Source organism: Crocodylus siamensis, chromosome 3 (assembly GCF_052110815.1).
Source record: "Crocodylus siamensis isolate JL-2025a chromosome 3, ASM5211081v1, whole genome shotgun sequence".
NCBI classification, from domain to species: Eukaryota; Metazoa; Chordata; order Crocodylia; family Crocodylidae; genus Crocodylus; species Crocodylus siamensis.
Window position 1 is genome coordinate 68,461,360 of NC_143397.1, and position 23,603 is coordinate 68,484,962.

At 43.4% G+C, this 23,603-nt stretch overlaps 1 protein-coding gene across 1 annotated transcript in view; it reads left to right on the forward strand.

Moving 5' to 3' along the window:
* Positions 1-673: 673 nt before the first annotated feature.
* The window catches only part of PRDM6 (PR/SET domain 6), a 111,684-nt gene continuing 88,754 nt past the window's right edge, over positions 674-23,603 (forward strand). Inside the window, exons 1-3 of the mRNA XM_090038462.1 lie at positions 674-858; positions 945-1,398; positions 12,067-12,374. Coding sequence (XP_089894588.1) covers positions 954-1,398; positions 12,067-12,374 — 753 coding nt within the window. The 5' untranslated portion in view covers positions 674-858; positions 945-953. The remainder of the gene's footprint in view (positions 859-944; positions 1,399-12,066; positions 12,375-23,603) is intronic.

A 23,603-nucleotide genomic window follows, 5' to 3' on the forward strand; every position in this document is an offset into this window, starting at 1 on the left:
CGTGGGGTCGGGGCAAGGGGGAATCGAGCGAGGGGCTGAGGTGCGTCTGTGCGGGACGGGGCTGGTCCGCCCCCGCGTTACTCTGAAGCGCATCAAGGGGCGCGCGCCCTGCTTCTGCTGCTCGCGGGGTATGGGATTATTATTATTATTATTATTATTATTATCATATGAGGGAGTCTCTCCTCATTTTTCCCCGCACTGTGGGGGGGGGGAGGTGAAGGGTTTGGCAGAGCTGGGACTTTAAGGGCTAAAGGGGGGCGTCCCCTTGCTCAGCCACTGCGGGGGAAAGGGCAGCAACTTTGCTGACCTGGAGAGCAACGTGGGTAGTTGGACCTTAAAAGTTAGGCGCAGCGGGCGGCTCCCGCACGCACCCAGGGGCCGGAGTGGGGGGGGGGGGGGGCGGCAAGGGCAGTCACCTGCAGTGGGCGAAGCAGGACGGATCTCCCCGAGCGGGAGGGGGAGACGGAGGGGAGTCAAGTCCGACGCCAGGGCACGGGGCAATCCGCGCTGCCTAGCCCGGGGAGGCGAGGCGTGACCCGCCCTGCTTGCGAGGCGGCTCGTCCAGCCCGCAGCACCCCGGGGACCCCCCCAGCCCCGACCCCCTGCCCTGCGCGAGCCGCGCGAAGCTGTGCACCCAGCTCCCCGCCCCGCGCGCACAGGGGCGCGCGCGCACGCACTTGTGTTTGGTGCTGTCGTAAAACCCACGTGTCCAGCCCGGAGGCTGCCAGAGCCGAGCCGAGCCCGGCAGCGCCTGCCATGCACACGCGCCCGGCTGCTCCCGCCCCGCCGGCCTGAGGCCCCCCCTCCCGGCGCCCCCAGCTCGGCCGGCCCGGGCCCCCAGCCCGCCCCGGGGCGCAGGTAAGGGGCGGGGGCGCGGGGCTGGGGGGCGCGCGGGGGTGCAGAGCCCCGCGGGGCTGAGCCGCGCTCGCTGTCGCCCGCCGCAGGTCGCGGAGATGCTGAAGCCCGGCGAGGCCGGCGGCGGGTCGGCGTTCCTCAAGGTGGACCCCGCGTACCTGCAGCACTGGCAGCAGCTCTTCCCGCACGGCTCCGGGCCGCTCAAGGCCGCCGGCGCCTTGGCCCAGCCGCCGCCGCCGCCCGAGCCACCCGCCGACAGCCTGCGCCCGCGCCCGGCCCCGCTGCCCGCTGCCGCCTCCAGCGCCCCGGCTCCGGCCCCGGCCCCGGCCGCGGCCGCCCTGCCCGCCTTCGCGCCCCTGCGCAGCGCCGAGTCGCCGCCCGGGCCCGGGCCCGCGCCGCAGGGCAAGGACTCGTGTGCGGCCGGCGGGGAGCGCCCGGCCCCGCGGCCCCGCTGCACCGCCGAGGAGCTGGACTATTACCTGTACGGGCAGCAGCGCATGGAGATCATCCCCCTGAACCAGCACACCAGCGACCCCAACAGCCGTACGTACCCCCGCGCCGCGCCGCGCCGCGCCGCGCCGCGCCGGCTCCCCGCTCCTCCCCGAGCCGGGGCTGCCTCGGAGCTGGGTGCTGAGGACAAAGCCGCGGCCGCGGCGATCCAGCTGCTTGGAGCAAGGGACCGGGCGAGAGGTGCCCGCGATGTCTCTACGGCGGAGCTGGGCAGCCCCTAAAAGTTTCCCGTGTTCAGGAGAGCTCCCGGCCCGGGCAGCCCCGAGCTGCGCCCCTGCGTGCAAAGCGGGGCCGCAAGTGCCAAGCGTGCCCCCGGGTGGCGGGCTCTTGGCTGGGGATTTAGTTAGGGGAAGGCAGGCGGGGGGACGACTGACTACAGTGCCTGAAGTGATTTTAGGCGAGGCAAGGATTTCTGCGGGTGATCTCTTTGCTGCGCGGTTGGGATGGGGTCGGAGCAGCTGCCCAAGGCCAGGCAGCTTTGCCCAGGGGGGTGTTCGCAGGGTTGCAGCCTCCTCTGGAAACGGGATCCAAGTGCAAAGTTTCTGCAAGTCAAGATCGACTGCAGCTCCCCGCCTTCAGTCATTGAGCAGCTCAGGAGGCTCCGCGTGAAAGCGTCCAGGCTGGTTGTTAGCCCAGGGCTTCTTCAGATGCCCATTTTTCTCAAGCTCCCCTTGAGCGCACGGTAAAAGAGTCCCGACAGTTTTTATCCTCCGGTCTCCCCCAGATTTCCGTGGCTGCTTCGCATGCATTTTTTGATCAGGTTTCCCTTCAGACTTCCGTTTGAGGCAGGCTGTTAAAAAACGCGGCGCACACCCCTGGGGATGGATGGGGACATGGGGGCTCTAACTCCACTTCCAACCTGGGCTTCGTTTCCTAGAGTCATTTAGCGACACCTTCTCATGAATCAAACGCCTCGCCTTGATGCTGGCACATCTTAAAGAGCAAGAGGAAAGTTAGTGCAAGTTTCTCCCCCTTCCTTCCAAGTGACCAGATTGTGTTGCAGATGCCCAGTTCAATGCTAAATTTAGGATTTCATTTTGCCCTTTGCAGTTTTCCTCTGTCGCCAAAAGAGTTGGGGGTGGTTTCTGCTGGTGGAGCGCAGAAGACCTCAGCCATAAATTACATGCGCTCCCTGGAGTCTGAAATGCACTTTTAATCGCCACCCAAACTCTTGAGGCGATACGTGGTTTCCTTCTCAGAGCAGCTCTGTAAATCTGCAAGATAAAGGTTTTAAAGAGAGAAAGATTAAACAACAACAACAACAAATAGCGATCGGGAGGGGGCATTTGGGAATAATAGAGTAGCTCGGGAAGTCTGGAGAGTTTTTTTCCTCTCCCCCCCCCCCATCATAGCATTAAAGGTGGATTTGATAACGATTTGAGTCTCGCAGGGGGCTTGGGAAATGCACCGTGCTGAGAGTGAGCAGCTCTCACCGGGTGAAAGCCGAAGGGCAAAGCTTTGCTTGCGAGCAGCACGGTGATTTTTCCAAGGCAACTTTTCCTGAGTTGAATGATGATTAATATCGCTGTTTCTTCGCAACTTCTCATCTCAGTTCGGCTCTTCTGAGACGCGGGAAGGCGGGCGCTCTGCTTTCAGAGCTGCGTTACAAAAACAGAGACAAAGTGGAGGGAGCAGACAGACGGGCATGACAGTAAGGCGCCCCGACTCCCGCACGGTGCAGAGCGCGAAGCGGGGCAGCCCTGGCACTGCTGGCACACGCACCTTGGCGCGTGCAAGCCACGGGCGAGCGCTGGGAGACCTGCCTTGCATCTCGGTCCGCTGCTTCCTTCCTCCCCTGAGCTTTACTGCATCTGGCTGGAGGAGAGAAGGGAGAGCTGGGTCGCTCGTGAGTGATTGCTTTTCATCGGGGGTGTTGGCTGTAGGACATAGCCCCGAAGAACCCCTTGTCTGTCATTGATTTGGATCGGAGTAACCAGTCATTTGCCTCCAAATCAACCCGCTGCAACGCCGAGACGAGCGCTTTAAAAAAGCCCCAGCCTTGGGAGTTGTGTGGCAAGAGGGGGGTGGGCCCGATCCCGGGCCGGGCGGGAGGGAGCCCGCAGGATCGGCCCTTCTCCTGGACGGAGGTTTCAGGAGCCTGCACTTTGCTGGAGTGACCCTGATCTTTCTCTGATGGTTTAATTTTCTTTGTAAACGCTGCGAAAGTGCAAGTCCCTCGGAGCCATTTCTCCTGACTCCTTTCTACAGAAGACACTTTCTCTTACAACAGAAGGATACCTGAATCCCCCCCTTAATCATAACAATAATAATAATAATAAGCACAGATCATGATGATTATTATTATTAAGGTGGGGGGGATCCAGGTGTCCTTCTGTTGTAAGAGAAAGTGTCTTTTGCTTGCTAACACTGTTGGTTTTAACGCCCTCAGCAGCACACGTCCGCTTTACAGCGCAGCTCAAAGGGAGACTTGGTAAACTTTTTTTCCTCCCCGCTCCTTGATTTTTATAGTCAGAAACCCATCCTCTGTTTAATCCCCTCATGGCACAGATAGGCACAAGAGCCACTGTGATTAAAGCCATGTTAACATGCACCTCTGGCTCGATCGCTGGCGGGGGGGCAGGGAGATGCAGTCACAAATGTGTGTGTCCCCGTATTGGGCTTTGTCAGTGACGCCAGGCAAATGTCACGTTTTCATTTACTTCCTTTGCTTCGCAGCAAAATCGGAGAGCGCTGTAGGACGGGGAGGACAATAGGCATTTAGCCCTATTGACCCGCAGAGTTAATTCGTGTTTTTCAGCGTGCCGGATTTGCCCTATGAGAGCAACAACAACAAAAAGCAGTCGCCGCCCTCTTAACGCCCCCCGCGGGTTTCTGCATCTTCTCCTGCGAGATCGGGCAGGTCAATACTTCGTATCCGCGCGGTCATTTATATGGACTGTTAGGATGGCAAGATGGAGATGAAAAAGCTAGTCCGCGGACACACGCGTCGATTTTCAAATATCAATTAAAAAAAGGTCGGATTATTTTTCTTAAAGAATCCCCCCGCGGGCTTGGGAGTCAGTCCCTCGTTTCCAAGCGGGGCGTCGGCGTTTAGAAAAGCCCAATACAGGAGTTAATTAAGGGCCCAGCCCTGAAGCCTTTACTCCAACAGGGGCAACCGGGAGTCTGCTCAAGTCAGTGGGTGTGCTGTCACAGGGATCAGGGACATCCCCTCCCCCCCCCCCCCCCCCCCCGTAGCGCTGTCTTTAACGGGAGCAAATCGTGTAAAAGGCGGTGGGGGGAGGGGGGATGCAGCACTTGGAGGCCAAGTTTCAGAAAAGTTGAACTGCCCCACGTCCAACCCCTCCCCCGCCGTTTAGAAGGAGGCTGCTATGATGTGACGGACCCCTGTCAGGAACAGCATGCGTGACACGGCTGTGTCCCAGAAGCCACCAGTCTGCCGGCCCAGTTTGCAGGAGGCGGCCTGTGGACAGCAAGGCCCGCGGGCCGCGCGGCAGCGTCCTGTTCCCCGCGCCCCCGCCCGCGTCTCGCTCCCGGCTCCCAAACCCCCTTGAACCTCGCGCATCGCCGTATATTAGATTGAGGTTACAGAAGGTGGTGACTGTTTATTTAAGGTGATAAAATGGTCCATCAGCAGTAATCTCCATCGATATGTGCCACCAGGAGATGAAGGATGAGGGGACAAGCCACAATTAATTGCCCTATAGTTTTGTAGGAGAGAGGGGAGCCGGTGCGGGCTGAGCTTCGATCTCCTCTTCCCGGCGCCTATTCATCATCGCCGCATTGTATATGGGGGTCTCTCCGGGGCAGGGGGTGGCAAGGTTTATCTACACACAATATTCTCCTAACCTTCTGATACCTGACATCGAAATTTAATTCATTCATGCGCTCAATCGAAGGCAGGGAAAAATCAAAGCGCCCCCTCCCCCTTCTCCCCGGCCCTCAGAAAGGCGGGGGGTTATTATTATTCCCCCCTTTCCCTCCGAGCAGCCGCGGGAAGGAGGGAAGCCTCGGTCCCGCCGAGCCCCGGCCGGGGCAGAGCCGGTGCCCTTCGCGCCCCGGGCCTGGGCAAGGAGCAAACCTCCCGCGCGGGTTAAAATAGCCCCGGAGAGCCAGGACTCCCGCGCGGGATCCCCGGGCCCCGGCAGCAGCGGCCGGCGGGTGGGACGAGAAACGTCCGCGCCTGCGAAGAGTCGCCAGCACCATCGCAGCGCCCGTCGCGGGCTTCACCTGCCCCCCGAGCCGCCCCCCGCCCCCCCCGGCCCGCGAGCCCCTCGGGCGGGAGCAGCCGGCGCTGCCTGGCCTCGCCTTCAAGCGTGCGAGAGAGGGAAGGGAAGTTATAAATAGCCGGGGCAGTGCGGAGGAGAGGCAGGAGGAGGGACGGGAGTGATACTAGAGAGCTCCTCTTCCGCAGAGCGCTGCCTGCCTTCAACTTCTGCAGAGGCCAAGCCTGAATGCATCTTCCCGGAGGCAGAGCTAGAGGAGGGCAGCCAGGAAGGGGGGGACAGAGAGACCTCCCTGAGCTTTGCTGCGGCCAGCACTCTCTTTCAGAGATAAGCTTCTCATGGGAATCCGGGGAGGACATGGAGTCCGACCCCCGCTGGTGGGGGCCCGACTCGATGATCCATTGAGGTCCCTTCTGAGCCTGGCATCTATGAACCTATGAACAACACTGAGCCCAAATGCCACAGCCTTTGGGGGAAGCCCTGGGATCCCTCCTACCTCCAAAGGGACAATTCCCACCTGGTAGAAATGCTATCCAGGTTGTAGACCTATTGGTGTACAGTGGTGGTTCTCAACCTTTTTTTTCGGTGGACCACTTGAAAATTGCTGAGAGTCTCGGCGGATCACTTAATAAACTTTTTTTTCCCCGCAAATCAAAGTACACAACTCGTATTTTAATATCAGTAGTCTTACCTTTTTAACGTGATGGATTTGCCTGTTTTTTTGAGCAAAGTTCTGGGAAGTCGGGTGTAATGTTTGTCAGCTTTAGCTTTAGGTCACTGTTCTGCGGACCACCTGAAGGGAGCTCATCCACGGAGCACAGTTCCTGAATCTCTGGTCTAAAGGAATTAGGACTTGTGGTAGAGGTGATATATTTTATTAGATCAAGTAGATTTTTGCAAAAAAAAATCTTTAATTGCGAGCATCCAGGTGCAAACACCCTTCATTGGGCATGGGAGAAAAGATTGTAAAAGTTCTCCTGGGTAGAAATGAAAGTTCATATTTCATAGGAGATTTGAAGGTGGTAAAATCTCCTGTTTGGAAATCACACCTTTAACCTATTATGGAGAATGAGTCTCTTCTCCACCCAGCAATTTAGCCCTTTTATTTCCCCACCTAATGGCAGAGCTATGACTGATAAGAATTTGTATTGAAGCAGGAAGGCCAAACCAATTTAATAATAACAATAAAAAAATCTGCCTCTGTGAAGCATGCTTTACCTGTCTTGATGCTATCTCTTTTATTATTCTGAATGTCTCTTGTTATGGACTTACATAAATATGGAGGGGAACACTCAGTTTAACTTTCTGTTGTACAAAAGTTAAAGGCAGGCTATAGAATAAGGAAGTGGTAGCAAATTAGTAAATTGTCAGAAAAAGAATGGACCACCTTGGTAGTGGGAAATTGGCAGTTAGGACAAAATCATCTGCTTTTTCAAAAGGGAAGGAAAGAGTTTTCTTCCCTTACTGATCCCAAATACCCCAAAGCAGCTTACAGATTGTGATTGATTGGTCACTGCAATACCACTGTGGGATAAGGAAGTATTATTAGTGCCAATTTACCAAGGAGAAAACTGAGGCATGGGGAACCTAAGCCAGAGTAAGGTCATGTAGAAAATCTCTATCGACAGAAAGTCTGAAATAAAGTCTCCTGACTCCCAGTTTGGTATATTAACCACCAGAACCAATTTTCTACCTCAATGTTTATATTTGTCTATACAGAAGTAGTCAGTATCCATGATTTCTAACTAGGCAATAACATTTGAAATGATGGGCAATTATACTAGATACCTCCATAATTACAATGAAAATGATAGCATGTGCCAAAGGCCAATTTTCTTCAGTACCAGTGAACGACAGTTGTCCAGCATAACTTTGAAACCTGCTCTTTCTGAGATTTATTGTTACAGCTGGCTAGTTGGTTTACACCTTTATGTTGATTTCTACTTGCACCATCAAAAACTTTCCTAATCCACTCTGATTTCCTTCTAAATATTCAATATTGCTATCATCGCAGTGTTTTGAAGTCATGGATGGATTTGGGGGGGCAGTGTTTGAGTCTGAATATTTGTATTGTAAACAGCTTGTATGCTGAGTTGTATTGCTGGCATTAGGTGTGTTCATTTTTTGAAAAACAGTAAATGACATATTGCTCCTCCTAAAAAGAACCATGGCAAACATTTCCTCTAGGAAATCATTTAATTTTCCCATTATTCTTTCCTTCCCTTAATCCTCCCATCAATGGTGTGTGGGGAAAAAAGAACAAGAAATACTGATTTCCTTACAGAAAATCTGCCCTGGGATCCAGGATGCCAAAGGACCTTAGCCCTTAAGGCACCTGATTTCAGCAAGAGAAACCCAGCGACATCTGCAGTCATCCATGCTTCTGCCATTTTCATCAGTTGTTTGATTTTTTTGCCACTACCTGTGTTAGGTGTCTCTTCCCAATTTAGGGCTTGATCTGATCCAAAGTTCACTGAAGTCAGTGAAACTGCTCCTGTTGGCTTCAGTGGCCTCAAGATAAGACCTGCTGTCAGTAATGTAGGATCCTCACAGTCTCTGGTTATTGAAGCCAAACTGGGAGAGGAGATAATGGATTGCTATTTACAGCCCCATGAAGCTGCTTTACTGAAAAGCTCAAGCCTGCCCTACCATTTAACAGAATGACCATAAAGGTTCCTTTACATGCACTTTGCATCCAGGTTTTCTGGAGCCCAGAGGACACAATTTATGTTGGGGCTTCCAGTAGCCCTGCAGTTGGACCCTCAGGTTTCACGATATATAGAGGTCACTAGCACGAAATGCAAAGACAACTTTCCTATGGTGGATTTACTTAAAAAATCTGCATGCTATGTAACATCTTGCATTGAAGTATCAAACAAGTTGCTCTGGAAGGCAGGAAGCTGGACTAGGTAAACTATTTGTTTTTGATCAGTTGTAAAATAAAAGCTCCCTATCCTTTTGTTCCCCCCACTAAGATTAAAGATATTTTTTCTCTCCTCCGCTGAGGTGAAGGATTGTGACTGTCTTTAAATTGAATGGAGTAAGTGAGCAGGAGGAGCTAAAAATATGGTGCTTCAAAGTCTCCATAGCATCATTAGAAAAAAATGAGAAGCACAAAAAGAAAAGGGCAAGCACATTAGCACCGTCTCCAAGGTAAAATATAACGTCAAGGCTTCCACTTCTTATAATAAACCAGGAAACTTGCTTGGATTATTTTTTAATTGCAAAACGTAAATTGTATATTTTTAAACATGTGCATAACAATGTTAACAATTTATGTATACCTTAGTATTAGTAGCAGCAAGCTTGCAGTTTAGTGCCAACATGCTGACCCTATTACCAGCAGTCTCTATCCAACCAAATGTCAGATTTTTAGTTTTCACGGGGATAGAGGAGAAGAAGTGCATCAGGGAGACGGGATTTGGCAAGTGCCAAACATGACCTGTTACTTATTCTTTGGGGTAGTGAGTAATAAAGAATCAACAACACCTTTTGCCTGCTTCAGAGTTTAAGTAACAAGCATGTGGACTCTATCTATATACTCTTCTTCAAACTTCCAGTCTCCCCTCCTTGATGAGAAGGAGCTGGAAAATTGTTTTAGTCCCACTCGGTACTTGATTGTATACTCAGTGTTTGATTGTACAGATATCCCTGTTCAGGGGAGGTTCTTAAAGTTGTGTGCATGTCTGTGAAAAATGATGTGTATCTGGTGGTAGGCTGCAGGGAGTTGACACCAGAGTTGCCTGAATGGAGTCAAGAAGATGCCTCGCCTTCATTTAGTTGAAGCTGCTCTGTAGACATGGTGTCTCCAGGAGAGCCATTAATAATAAGAAAGCAGAGAGGAGGTTTTAAGCATCTAAAAGATCATCAAACAGGGTACAAATTATTCCTGATTCAAGGATCTGCTCTGGATGCTGACGTCTTGGTTAGACGTCTTTTCCTTCAGTCCTGGAAATTTGCTATAAACTATTTTCTTTGCAGATTCCAGGATGAGAAATCAGCTGCTTATAAGAGTGCTTCAATGACAGCTGTTTTTTATTTGCCAGTTTGGGCCCTCTCCAATGTAATGTGGATGCCAAACTCTAATTGTGTTCAGTGGGAGTTGGGGGTATGAAAGCATAGAGGATTCAGGCCATAGTATTTTTTGCTTTGCCCCTTAGGGTGCTGGGAGAAAAGGTAGGATGTTGTGATATTTTCCTCTACATTTTTCATGAACCTTGATAACAACCCCCTTCTCCCCTGTCACATGCACACTTATCTGCTATATTTTATCCTCAGTTGTGTTTTTGTATTTAGGAACTACTACAGAGAGTATGTGTTATGTCATTATCACTTCTCAAGACTAGTCTGTCTTTACTTTGTCTTTGAGGTCCAGCAAATCCCATCCCAAGACCAGGCCTACACCATAATTGTGCTGACATAGCTATGTCTGTTAGGAGTATGCAAGTGTCACACCCCTCAGCAGTATGCTTAAACTGACAAAACTTGCCAAATTGGTACAATTTATATGGGCAAATGAGTCCTCTGGGGATACATTGTGTCTCTGGGGAGGTGGTTTAACTATCCTGGCCAGAGCTCTTTTGCCTGGTATAAGCTGTGTCTCCACTAGAGGGCTTTGCCTGCATAGCTATGCTGATACAGCTGTATCAACAGGCCCTTTGTCAGGTAAACCATCCCTCTGACCGCATTAGGAATTGCATGAGGTAGAAAAAAGAGTTTTGTCTGTAGTTCCACATCCTTTATAAACTTCTGTCACTGCAGTACACGATACAGGCATTTTCCTAGATAGAACCATTTACCTGAAGCTGCGGGTGGTGGACAGTTGCAGACTGGCTCAGGACACGCTAGTAGGTAATCTGGAAATTTGCTTTAGGACACAGAGAAGGACTTTGAAATCTTAGGAGTTATATTGTCTAAGGCATTTCAAATAACTCTTGATTCACACTTCACAGAACACTTGCAAGTTTTGTAGCTTATTGCTTTTGAGTGAGAGGTTCTACATGTGGGGGTCATTTGAGCCCAGTTTTCTCTCCTGCCCAGGCAGGGGGTCGGACTAGAAGATCTGCAAGGTCCCTTCCAACCCTACATCTATGAATTTATGAATCTATGTGAACAGCAGGTGATAGTGCTTAAAAAGTATGTAGAAAAGTTTGTGAATGCACAATGAGAAGCCATATTTTGAAAATGTGGTGCTTAATATCCAAGAAGAACAGAGGAGGACTTTGTCTGGAGGATTTTGACATCATAAATGGCACGGTGTGCCTTAGTTCACCTTGCCTTGGAAAGGAGGACTGTGTCAGTCCTGCTGGGATTTATACCTGTGGTTCAAGGCAATCCAGCTATTCCAAATCTGTGGCTTCACTCACTAAGTCCCAGTCTCTCTGGTGAATGTTTTGCTTTATTTTTCTAAGAATGGATAGGGATAATGTAAAATTATTAGGAGAAGATCCATACATCTCTATGTGAAGACTACACTATTATTATTGCTTTTTGTTTGTATTTCTGGATTGGATTCATATAAAAAGCTTAATTGTGCTATAAAATGTAAAATAGGCTGAGGACAGTACCCCATTTCAATAGATTTATTATTATATTAACTCAGTGTATCTCAAGAGAATGGATTTCCTGAGCATGAAACATTTTCCTGGAAGTGGAGCATTCGTGGCATGTGTAGAACTGTGTGATGAAAACAGTTTTCCAAAATTTTCCTTGCTCATAAAAGAAAAAACTTAGATCTTCCCAGAAGAGGGAATCATGATGCATTCATAATAGTAAAGGAAATTTAATATTTTTTCACTCTTGTCTTTTTTTAGGAGCTAGTCAAAGAACTAAGCATGCTGTTATTTTCATTCTCACTTTCATGCAGTTAAACATGTATTACAGTCAAATGAAAAGGTTTTTTAAGGTTTTCTTGTGGTTGTACGGCAAGGTTAGATTTAATTATAAGAAACCAAATGAATACATTTTAATATAGCATAAATACAGTTTACCTTTCTAAACTCCTTTTAGAACAAATATGTTCATGAAAATGTTAATGTAGAAACCAGAGTTAATATTTTGTATGAAATAAGAATCAAATTAAATTCCATTCCAATAAATTCTGAACTGAGGTAAGTTGGATGAGGGAGACTTAAAAAATTATAAGTGAAATTTAAAAAGCCTCATTGAAGCATATTACAAAAATCTTCATCACAAGAAGGAGATAGCTTAAACAGCTTTTTTATTAATAAAAATGAATCTTAAATTCTCTGTACAAATAAATGAGGCTTGGCAGGTCTGTGCATACACTGGACTTGTATAGTGTCTACAGAGTTTCTGCTGAGCTACTGAGATTCCTTTTTAAGGGCTTGGTGAGGTTAGGAAAAAGGGGTAAGCAACATGCAAATAGATATGGCGTTTATGTCTGCTTGAATATCTTTCAGTGAGGCAAATGTGAAGGAAGTCATATTTTGTCTGTAATGGTGGTAGCCTGATTACCCCAGGTTAATCTTTTTTCTCCATCCTTGCCTCACAGGTTGTGACATGTGTGCTGATAACCGCAATGGTGAGTGCCCCATGCATGGGCCCCTTCACTCTCTGCGTCGTTTAGTGGGCACTAGTAGTGCTGCTGCAGCAGCACCTCCACCCGAGATCCCTGAGTGGCTCAGGGACCTGCCCCGGGAAGTGTGTCTGTGCACCAGCACTGTGCCTGGCCTGGCCTATGGCATCTGTGCTGCCCAGAGGATCCAACAGGGCACCTGGATTGGACCTTTCCAGGGAATCCTCCTCCTACCAGAGAAGGTTCAAGCAGGAGCCATCAGGAATACACAGCATCTCTGGGAAGTAAGTCATTTTCCTTCTCCATTCTTTAGAGAATGTAAGTTTTACAGTAATCAATCTCAGTTGTATAGAATCATAGAACTTGTTTGATCCAGAAGTCCCTACCGTGAAATTAAATATGTAGCCAGAAATATGTACCGGGAAGGCTTTTCCACACATTCTCCAACTGAGGGAGTACTGGCAACTTAGTAAGAGCCATAGAATGCATTTAATTTGCATAAAAAAGAAACAGATTTCTGTAGATTCTCTCATCTTTAACATAGAGATCTTGTCTGAGAGGAATATGCACCCCAATATACAATGTTGTTTTCTTCATTGTGATTGGAACAGCTCTGGCTACTATTCTGTATGTGTCTCATCATCCCAGTCTGAGTGGGACATATACAGATTCAGACGGTACAGTACATGCTAGACCCATCTCTGTGGTCGATTGCTAGTCACACAATGAGGGTAAAGATGAAGGTGATCACCTTCTGCTTTGTAGAACTCTGGGCCATATTTTGATGAGACACAGGGTGCATCTACACATTCTACACATTCATCTGGGTGCATGTACACATTCATTAATGCACCTTTGCTACTGAGTTTGCCCGTTTGCCCGTTTGCACCTTTGCTCTCATTGAGTTTAGTACCTCTACCATGAGGTACTAGATAAAGATGCAGGAGCTGCACTAATACTCAGTAGCAAAGGTGAATTTTTTTTTTAAACTTAATGTGCAGTAGACTAATTCTGCGCATTAGCACAGTTTTGCTGTGATGCACTAATGCGCAGTGGAACAGTCCCCTGCACATTAAGGTGTCTTATGCAGATGTGCCCACTGAGTTTTGGCCATCTCGTCAGTAGCAGGAGGTTCAGAAGCCCAGTTCAAAATGGACAAACAGAAAATTAAAATTGAATTCTTTCTATTAGTCATCTTCTTAAAGAGAGGCATGCAATACTATTTGTGGGAAGGCAGTAATAATCAGTACAAAGTCATTTCAGGATTTGAAGCTTGGGTTGTATTTTGATGGACATTGGCTTTAGCTTCCAGTCTAGTCAAGACTAAATCTATATTGTCCTCCTTTACCTTTACCTCCTTTACCTTTAGCCATATAGGGGCAACCATAGTCACTGCTCTGCTACACACAATAGGTTGCCACAATAATTTTAGAAGTTACGTTCAGAAGTTTAAATGAAAAAAAATGTCTGCAATTTGAAAACTAGCATCTATATTGCAGTATGCAGGAAGCTATAATTTTATGACAGATGATATAATTATCTCCAGCAATATTTCATTAGTTAAGAAAACAGAACATGTTTATTTTAGAGTTTAATAGTTAACAGATCATATGTGCCATCCTGCCACACCTGTCATGTCTTACTACTTCTTAAATTGTTTGTTAGAAAAGAAGGAATAACATCCTGATCTCTCTGTCCTTTTATCATTCATTTCTCCTCTGTTGTGTTTTGCACTATGTCAGTCCTAATTCTGGAAGTCCTTTGTGGGCAGAAATAAAAAGGAGCAGCATCTTAGGCCGTGTGTAGACAAAATGAGAGGCTTGTGTGCACAACACCTTAAAGTGGGCTAAATGCTTTTGCACTGCTTTAATGGTGTCCATGTTTACACACCTTGATGGTGTATTGCGCATTAATTCCAGCTGCTGCAGGAAGTTCGGTGGCGTAATGTGCCTTAAATGACTTGGGGCACAGCAAACTAAAAAACTCCTTCAAGGAGTTTTTTAGTTTGCTGCCACTACAGGTGCAGAGTGAAGCACTGGGCTCTGTGCAGCTCTGCGGCTCTGCAGGAAGCCTTGCAGGCAGCCTGGCAGCAGCCCAGGAAAGCAAGCAGGCTTCACCCAAGAAAAGTGATGAACCTGATCTTTAACCCCCCCTGGAGCCTGCCTGCCTGAGCTGTGTGGGGGCCTGGTGCTTCCCTCCATGGCTGTGGTGCCCCCTGGGACTGCCCAAGCCGGGTGCCTGCAGGTGGGTGCCGCATGGGGGTGGTGCCACTGCCATGGAAGGAAGCACCAGCCCCCAGCAGCCCAGGGACTGCTTCACCAGCTGGCAGCTCGTCCTCCCCTCCTTGCCAGAGAGGCAGGTAAGTCAGTGGGATGTGCGCACGACATGGGGGTTTATTCAGCCCTAAATTAAAGCGGTGTTTTAAAAACACCACTTTAATTTAGGGCCCCTGTTTTGTCTACACATACCCTTAAGAGTCTCAATGGGATTGTGCCCCTAGTGTAGAAGAGAAGGAATTTGTCATCTTGGTGGCCCTAACCTGGGGTGGGCAATTATTTTGGGTAGAGGGCCACTTACTGAGTTTTGGTAAGCCATTGAGGGCCACATGACAGATAGCCCAGGGCAGATAAATATTAATTTTCTAAATTTTTTAGAGGCCCTGCAGGCTGGATAGACTGTCCTGGTGGGCCACATCCGGCCCCTGGGCTGTATTTTGCCCACCCCTGCTCTAACCCCACACCTTAACAACCGCATTTTCATTACCATGTTAAACTTAGAAAAATGTGTGCTATTTAGGAACTTGGTCTAAAGCCCACAGAAGAAAAGAGGGTCTTTTGTTAGCATTGTTGGGTCCTGCATCCATCCCAAGTGTATCGCTATCATATAGATTTTTATTAGGCATTATGGAGTCAAACCTGTACGTATGTAGTAAGTAACATTCATTCACAGAAGACCTGGGTGGATAACATAAAGAATAGACAAAAGAAGAATACTTAGTGTGGAAGCTCCTTGAAGAAGGTGCTGTTAAGGACCTACCCTGAAAAAGGTGTCTGTGCTGGTGAAGTGCCTAGTATGATTTGGTCCTTGATGTATTACATCGGTTCTAGGCATTACACCTCATATCAAGGGCCTTTTCTTACATAAAAATGCTACTGAAGCGAGCTAGATTTTCACATAGGCTAAGTACAGAGAGTCAAAAAGCCCAAGGCTGAATCGATTCAATCTTCACAAGTTAGACTAAGCTGTGTAGATTGAACCGATAACCAAGTGAACACTTTTGATTCTGGAAATGCATTCACATGCCTGCAGTGGCCCAAGCCAGAAGTGGGGGAGTGCTAAAGTATGCCTCCCTGATTGGCTGAAGCAGACAACTTGGGCCAAGGCTAGCCTGCTCACCCTGCGAGTGAAGGTTTGTGGGGGAGGTGCAAAGCATCCTGGGATACTGGGGAACTGTGAGTTAACTTGAATCTGGAGGGGATCTGGGGCAGAAGTTTAATACACAAATTTAACCTAAATCAGTTTAGTCAGATACTACATCCATCCAGGTTTATCTTAAACTGGTTTTGGCCATTTTGAAAGTGGTTTATGTGCATGGAACTTCTGTTCTGTTACAGATTTGAACAGGTTTCCTACCACTTATACTGGTTTGTGGGTAATTTGTGTCCCTAGCTCCGTTGTTACAGATTTGATTACTTATGCTGGTTTATGTGTAATTTCTGTCCCAGCCATAAAGACTATATGATCAGTTCTAACACTTGCCCTAATGCAGTGGGGGAAATCATGGCCCTGTTGAAGTCTATCAGAATTTTGTCATGGCTTTCAGTAGGGTCAGAATTTCACTTTGTATAATAAATATGTAATATATTGGGCCTGATCCTATTTCTGTTTAAGTTAATTGACATTTTTCTATTGACTTAAAGGGAGCAGTTTGAGGCACTGTTATAATTCATATATAACCATGTGCTGTAATGATGTAGTAGTGCTTATTTCTGACAGAGTTTTGTGGTTTAGTTTATCTTAAGTTGAATATTATGAAATTAAAAAAATAATGGTCCAGATCCTCAGCTTATTTAAAACATTAAAGTTCGGTTGAAGTCAATGAAGAAAAGTGATTTTATATCAGACCTGTATATGTTTATATAATTCATTTTGTCCAGTACTTTGATTTCTTAGTTAGATGTTAGTTACTTTTATGCAAGTTATAAATGTTAAAAATATTTTAGAAAGTGAACATTTTAGCTTGATTTTACCTTTACTTGAACATAGTTTGTTTTGAAAAGTCAGTTTTTGTCCTTTGATAGAAAATGGTGGGGAGGGGATGGTGGGGGGAGAACAGAGAACTATCAAAAATACTGATTGAAAGAACTCAAGAAAGCAGTACTCTTCAGTACTCAAAAATAGTGTGTTAAAACCACAAAGCAATGGTGGAAGTGAAAAGAATAGAGAGTGAAGAAAATATGTTAATGAAAAAATATTCACAGTATTTATGTATATACTCAATACAGGGGACTTCTGAGCATTGTGCTTTTTTTTTCTTGTATGCTGTATGCACAGAAAAATGTTATGTGTGTGCATGAATTTTGGGTATGATATTTTTTAAAAGAAAAAATAGGCTTATTAGGGAGAGGGGAGGTTTATGAACTCCAATTCTTCATCAATACAAAAAAAATCCAAGGATCATAAAGCCTCCACAGATGTGGACATTTTTTGTTTATTTTGATCCTCAAATTAGTAAATCATAATCTAAGTACTGGTATTTATAAGCAACACATATGGGAAAGGCAGGTTATAAGGAAGGGCTTTTGGGTTTACAGCATTACTTCTGAGAATAAATTAAAATGCATTTGAATATTCTGGATTCTGTCAGTGTAACTGACATAAATATGTTGACTAATTCAAATAATAAAAAGTAAAGGAATGGATTATTGCTGTCCCTTTATAAATTTCAAATGTAGTTAATTCCATTCCACTTATCTTTTTAAGTCAGTTACAAATATAAAAATGTCCACAGATTAGTAATTTGGCATTAAAGTCCTGATGGATTGTATAGTGGTGACTTATCTTTTTTTGGTACCATAAATAGATTTCTAATATTTTTTTCTCTCAGCTTTGCAAAGTTAAGTTGATGGATTTTTGTTTCGTTATGGAGCATTTTGTTTGCAGTGTGTGCTAAAAAAATTGAAAGACTATTGCAAAGACAATTAAGCACAGAAACTGATTTGGTGCCTTTTTATTTCTTTTGTTGTGGCAAACATCAAATCGTTGCATTTGATGTACAGTTCAACACCATGGAAATATTCTTTGGACTGTCTGCATGAGTGCTCACACCATACACTCAGTATTTGCTTTTTATATAATCCATATAGCATAATGTATGGCAATTCAGAGCAGATTAAATACCATTCCATTACCTCACAACATGCCTTGACACCTATGGGTGTTCATGGGAAACTATAGAGTTTTTTAGCAAGGAGCCAAGGTACTTTTTTATAGCCTACAGAAAGATCAGCCCTTCAGATAGCCAAGAATATTAGTCATTTTAGTTGTAGTTCTCTTTTTAAAAATTTTGTCCCACTTTTGTCCAATCAAAAGTTTGCTTATATTTTATAAAAATACAATAAACCCAGATATGTTTAAAAGAAAAACAGTACTGGGTGTATTAAGTAAACATTCTCTTTGGTAATACAGGCATTTATTTCAACAGAGTTTGATAACATTTCTGATCTTTTTTTTTCATTTTGAAGTAATGGGAACAATCTTTTTTCCAATGTTATTGCAAAGAAAACAGAGACTTTCTCAGCAATTAGGTTTTATTGATGAGAATGAGATAATTTTCCCCTAATGTGTTTTCTAATAAAGCAGTGAATAGGCACGCTTGATTCCAACATATATGAAAACATTATCTCAATTATTAATGTGTCCTTATTCCCTAGAGATAAATTAATCTAGTTGCACATGGTTTCTCTTTTCTGTTTAACATCAAAATTTAATATGAGTAGACTTAAGGAATGCTTACAGTGTACACTTAAAATTCTACTGGAATAGAATACAGAAGTTTAAAAAGCAAATAAGTTTTAATAATGGAACCTTTAAAGGCTCCAAGGTTTTAACTATAAATTCTAGAAACAAGTGAATGGCAAATGGTTTCCTTCTCTGAAATGTAATAGAAGAACAATTCTGAGTTAGGTGAAGCAAAACTTTATTATAATTCCAGTGATAAATGCATCAAATAATTTAATCTCATAGTTTCCCTTTCCTTTTTCCACTAGTAAAAAAGTTGCCCTCTTCAGTGTTTTATGCCAGAAATCAAATAATAATTATTGTTGAAATGTTCCAGCATGAGTCAAATGTGTTGTTATGCTAGGTTTTGGTTTGATTTTGTCATAACTTTAGATTTAATTTAAAGTTGTGTTTTTATGTGCAGAAATTACTTTTTATTATCTGTTACTTTTGTTGTAAGAGGCAAATAAAATACACGCATAAAATGAGATATATTGCTAATTGCAGCATGCTAACAAAAGGATTCTGGGTACTCCCTTCAGATGAACAGAGTTCACTGGCACTGGTATAAAACTCTGAGATCCTTTCAGCATGGTACTGTGCATCTGGGCTCCTATTGAAGTTAATGAGGATTTTGCCTTTGATTTCAGTGGAAGCAAGATCAGGCACTATTTCGAGACACTTTAGCCAGAGCCCGTACACTGGGCACACCCTGTGTATATTTGTCACTGTTATTTTGTAGATAGAAACTTTACCTTTTATATTTAAGAGCTCATTCCAGTTATATGAAAGATTTGCCTTCAGATTCTTTAAGCTGTAGTTCTTGTCTAGGTTTGCCTGATACAGCAAAGCACCGGGGGATAGAATTATGTTCATGCCATAGTTCTATTAAAGTGAAAATTATGTTTCTCAGCAATCCATCATCTAGTATTCTAGACTGCATGTCAGCTCTGTTTCAAATATGTCATGTTCATGAAATTCAAATAATTTTGGCCTTAGTAATGTTACGATTATGTCTTAAATTATGCAGAAGAACAGCTGGTGCCATTTTTTGTTTTGACGTATCTGATGATGTCTTTTTTGGGTAAAGTCTACTTTTATTATATATAAAAAGAGAATCAGAATTTTGGATTCCACTGATAGTAAAATCATTTACTATTATGGGAAATATCACTAGCATTATGGTCAGCAACTCATCCAGCTGGCAGTTTTGTAGAATCACATTCAGGGTCATAGCGTCCTTAATTTATGCACCTTCGGAGAAAATTGCACTAAGCTGCTATAAAACAGCTTGTTCTGAACAGTTTTTTTCTAGATCATTTACTATCACATTTTTTCTAATTTCCTTTAGTAAGTTACACATTTCTTATTGAGGAATCTAAATCCAATATTCTATCCAAAGTTACTTTGATTCCAAATACAAAGGCTTTGACTTAATACAGTTACCTTTAATCAGTCAATTGAACTAACACCTGGATATGTCTTGTTAAGAATATCTCATCCAGTTAATAAGGACTGTTTTTATCTTTGTCTGCAATACCTATTATATCTTTAGGCATACAAATAAACTTGAAAATACATGTAAGAAAAAATAATTTAGCTTGAGAAGGGGCCTGATCCTTTTATTATAAAACTGAATGGGTTGTGTGAGGTATATTTCTGAGAGAGGAGGATTTGTCCCTTATACTCTCAATACCGTTCCCAAAAATAAAAGTATGCATACTCCACATGCATGGACATACACTGAAAGTCTATGTCCTCTGCATATACACAAAAATATATCTATTGTAAATCTGTAGGCCTCCTAATACCTACTGATATTTTCATGACATCCAATCTCATTTTGGTGATGTTGCACAATGCCAAAAAATGTCAACCTGAAATAAAAATAAATATCAGGCCCTTATTTGGGCCAGGGTCATCTCATGCGGATTAAAAGAGACACTATTACAGTAGCACATGATTCTGGACGTATTTGATCATGTCCTTTATTCTTTGAGCTTGTTAGTAAAAGCCATTTTCATTGTTGGGGAAAAGCTAGTTTGTAAGGCTTTAAATTACTCTTAATTTATGGTAGCATTAACTGTGAATTATTTCTATTGACTTTTGATTAAATGAGAATGAATAAAGGTTGCACTTTAATGAGTTGTATGGATATCCAAAATATATTGCATACCTGATGCCAATAATATATTGGTGATAGATACCATAAAAAAACTCCATTGTGCCAAAATGCTGTACACATTTTTCACTATGGAAAAGAAGTTCAGTATTTCACAACATTTCCTCAATCACGCCTTTATACTTTTTTACTCTTAGATTTCATGACATTGGGCATGTATCGACTTTAAAATTCAGACTCTTAAATAACTACTTAACATAAAAGCTAGAAAATCCAGTCTAGTATATACTTTCCTTCTAAGCATTTGCCACCTTTTTCAGATAAGTTACAGAATTCCATTATCCAAATTGTTACACATGTGTGACAGAGGTTGACCTTTAGTCATGTCAATCCTTTTTGTGTAGGCCTCAGGCTCCAGCCTAATGGCTCAAAGCCTGATTTACTCACTGTAATAAGGGCAGGAGGTCGAGCAATTGTCAGCCTGCCTGCCCGTACTCTTCTCAGAGCCCGGTTGAAGGCTGTTAACACAAAGCTTTTCAAAGTGAATTTACAACCACCACCACTGACAGAGGCCAATCAGTACACCATAAATGTCAGGTTAGTGAGATTGAGCAGTAAGTAAAGTACTGACAGCACACTATTGGCTGAAATCAATTGCTTAAGGTTTAACTGAGAATAGCAATCTATGTATAACTACATCTGTGGAACTGACTTAAGTATGTAGAGCAAATTCCTGGGTAGATTACACAGAATTACCTGTTTGTAATAACCCATGGCACTGCGCCCTGCTTTTGTGATATTTCAGTATAAACATTGCTTGGGTTTAGATGATTTGCATTCAGAAAGTTTGCATAAAAGAAAAAGGAAATAAAAGAATATACTGTGCCTTCTGGCCCAAGACAACTATGGGCACTTTTAAGAAGATTGGTCTAGTAATGCTTCAGTATTTTCAGTTTGAAGTGATTCATTCAAATTTGAAAACTTTCATCAGTAATTTCAGCAAAGGGGTATGTACAAAGTAAATGTCGCTTTTTACTATGCCTGTTGTTCAGTGAAATTGCCGCAGAAGTCACTAATGAGTGATTATGTCCTGATGGTCTGAATATCCATGAGATGTAGTTACCCACAAGACTGAATGTTTTTATCATTTTGTGTAATGACAGCTTGGACAACAATTCATTTTACTTTGAAGGCATCAGCATTAAAATGTAAGAATCCATTAAAATGCTGTATGCCAGGATTTATAAATTAGGCAATTTCCTTGATTATTGCAATCATTTACAAAATTGATTGTCCCAGTGTGGTATAGGCAGATTTCAGCAATGATCATTGACAACAGGCATGTCCTCTAATATCTATAGTTATTGTTCACTAAACGAGGACACCAATCTACCATGAGGTTATTCTCCATCTCAAGGTCAATTACGCATTGAAATAGGTTCACCATCATAAAAGATCACACATCTCTAAAGGGACCCAAATAAGATGGCAAGCTATTTATAGGCTACAATGATAGCAGGAAAACTTTGTTTTTTTCTTTCATGCATAATTTGTTTGCGGATGATGTAGACATTCATTTGAATCTGTAGTGCATATTCTCCTTGTGATCCATTATTGAAAGGTAAATAATTTTGGCAAATTGCTGCTGTAAATATTTATTTGATTGAAGATATAAAAGTCAATAATGTGTTTTATTTGTTGCATCTTAAAGTTCTAATTAACCAATAGATATACTGTATAGTAACTTGATTTGGGTCAATTATTTCAATTATTTCTAGAAGACATAATAAAGACATTATGTCACAGTGTGAATACATCCTAGAAGTAAGTTTTCCTATACTAGAACAAATACAATAAATCCATTAAGCACTTAGCTACTAACCGCAAAACCACAACATTTCTTATATATGTGAAAAATAGAAATATACATAATAAAAATGTCTGTATGTTATAACCTTAAAATTCACTACATTCTATCAAATTATTTTTGCAAAATGCAGATTAAGTTTAGTCAAGCCTAGCTGGCAACGAACTATTTTGTCAGCCCTCATGCAGGTTGAGAACACATTAAGTTATATCCTGTAGTTCTTAGTCCCCATTCAAGCAAAAGTCCTATTGATATATGCTGGCATTTTTCCTAAGTAAAGTCTTCCTAAATGAAGTGATACTGCACAAGAATGCTGTAATCATGGTTCTTAAATCAGAATTTTTTCCATGAGAAGTACTGCACAACCTGCAGGTTGTACAGTAAGGAAACTTCAGGTATAATTTGATTAAGAAATTAAGATAATATCACCTTAAATGTACTATAATTGCAGCTATGTTGTTTTGTGACATAATGTTTATATTTTAGTTTGAGAGTAGGATTCTGTGACTTCATAATAGTATATTGGGTGTGTTTAGTTAGATAGACATCTACATCACAAAAATATATTTTCCACTTTTAGTGTCTAGTAAAATCACTTTAATGCATTCATTTTGTATGCAGGACATGGCAGATTTGTTAACAGACCTGGCAAAATGTTCACATACTACTCCATATTTTTCCTGTGACTCAGCTAGTGTTGAGCTATATACTGGTTGGAGTATAAGAATACATAGTGCCCAAACGGTGCTTATCAGTAGGTTTGGTATCAGTTATGGAACTGGAAAGCAGACCTGATTGTTTTTATCACAAGTGAAGTGTGATGGAAACAGAAAAAGTCTAAAGGTGCCATTCTTTATACTGTTCACTTATTATAAAGCAATGGCATTGGAAATAAAATTATGCTTATTTTACAAATGAAAATATTTTCTCTCTTTCACTATAATTTCTAAAAAAGACAAACTAAAAATAGTTATTGAAATTAATTTTATGTAAAATAAACTCGTTTATTTAAGGTTAAATCTATTTAGCCAGACTAATGTTACACTCAATCAACCATTTTGATTTGTGTGCGCACACGTATGTGGGTATAATATTCAGGGATGCACTTTCACAGCTGTGATAGTGAAGTTTACTGTAGGAAGACAGATTAGAAATACTTAAAAGTTGTGGATATAGCTGTTTTTTTGTGAACACTGTATTTTAGGAAAGAAGTTTTATTTGTCCATATTTTAGCCTGGAGCTAACTCCCTCCACATTGTGATGAAATCTTGAACAAATGTAGTGACAGGATGATACATAAGATCTTAATTTTTTTTTCAAAGCACTTAGTATTTTCAGTTAATTCAGTTTGAATTATGTCACCTTCATATGAATGAGTCATATACTTATTATTGTCAGCTTTGCATTCTAAAGCATGGTGGATGAGAGCTAATGTTTTAAACATGGTTTTAATTGCGTTGAACAGTTTTCATAATAGCAATAGGGTTTTTTTATAACTTGACCACATCTTGTGTTCATCTGCTG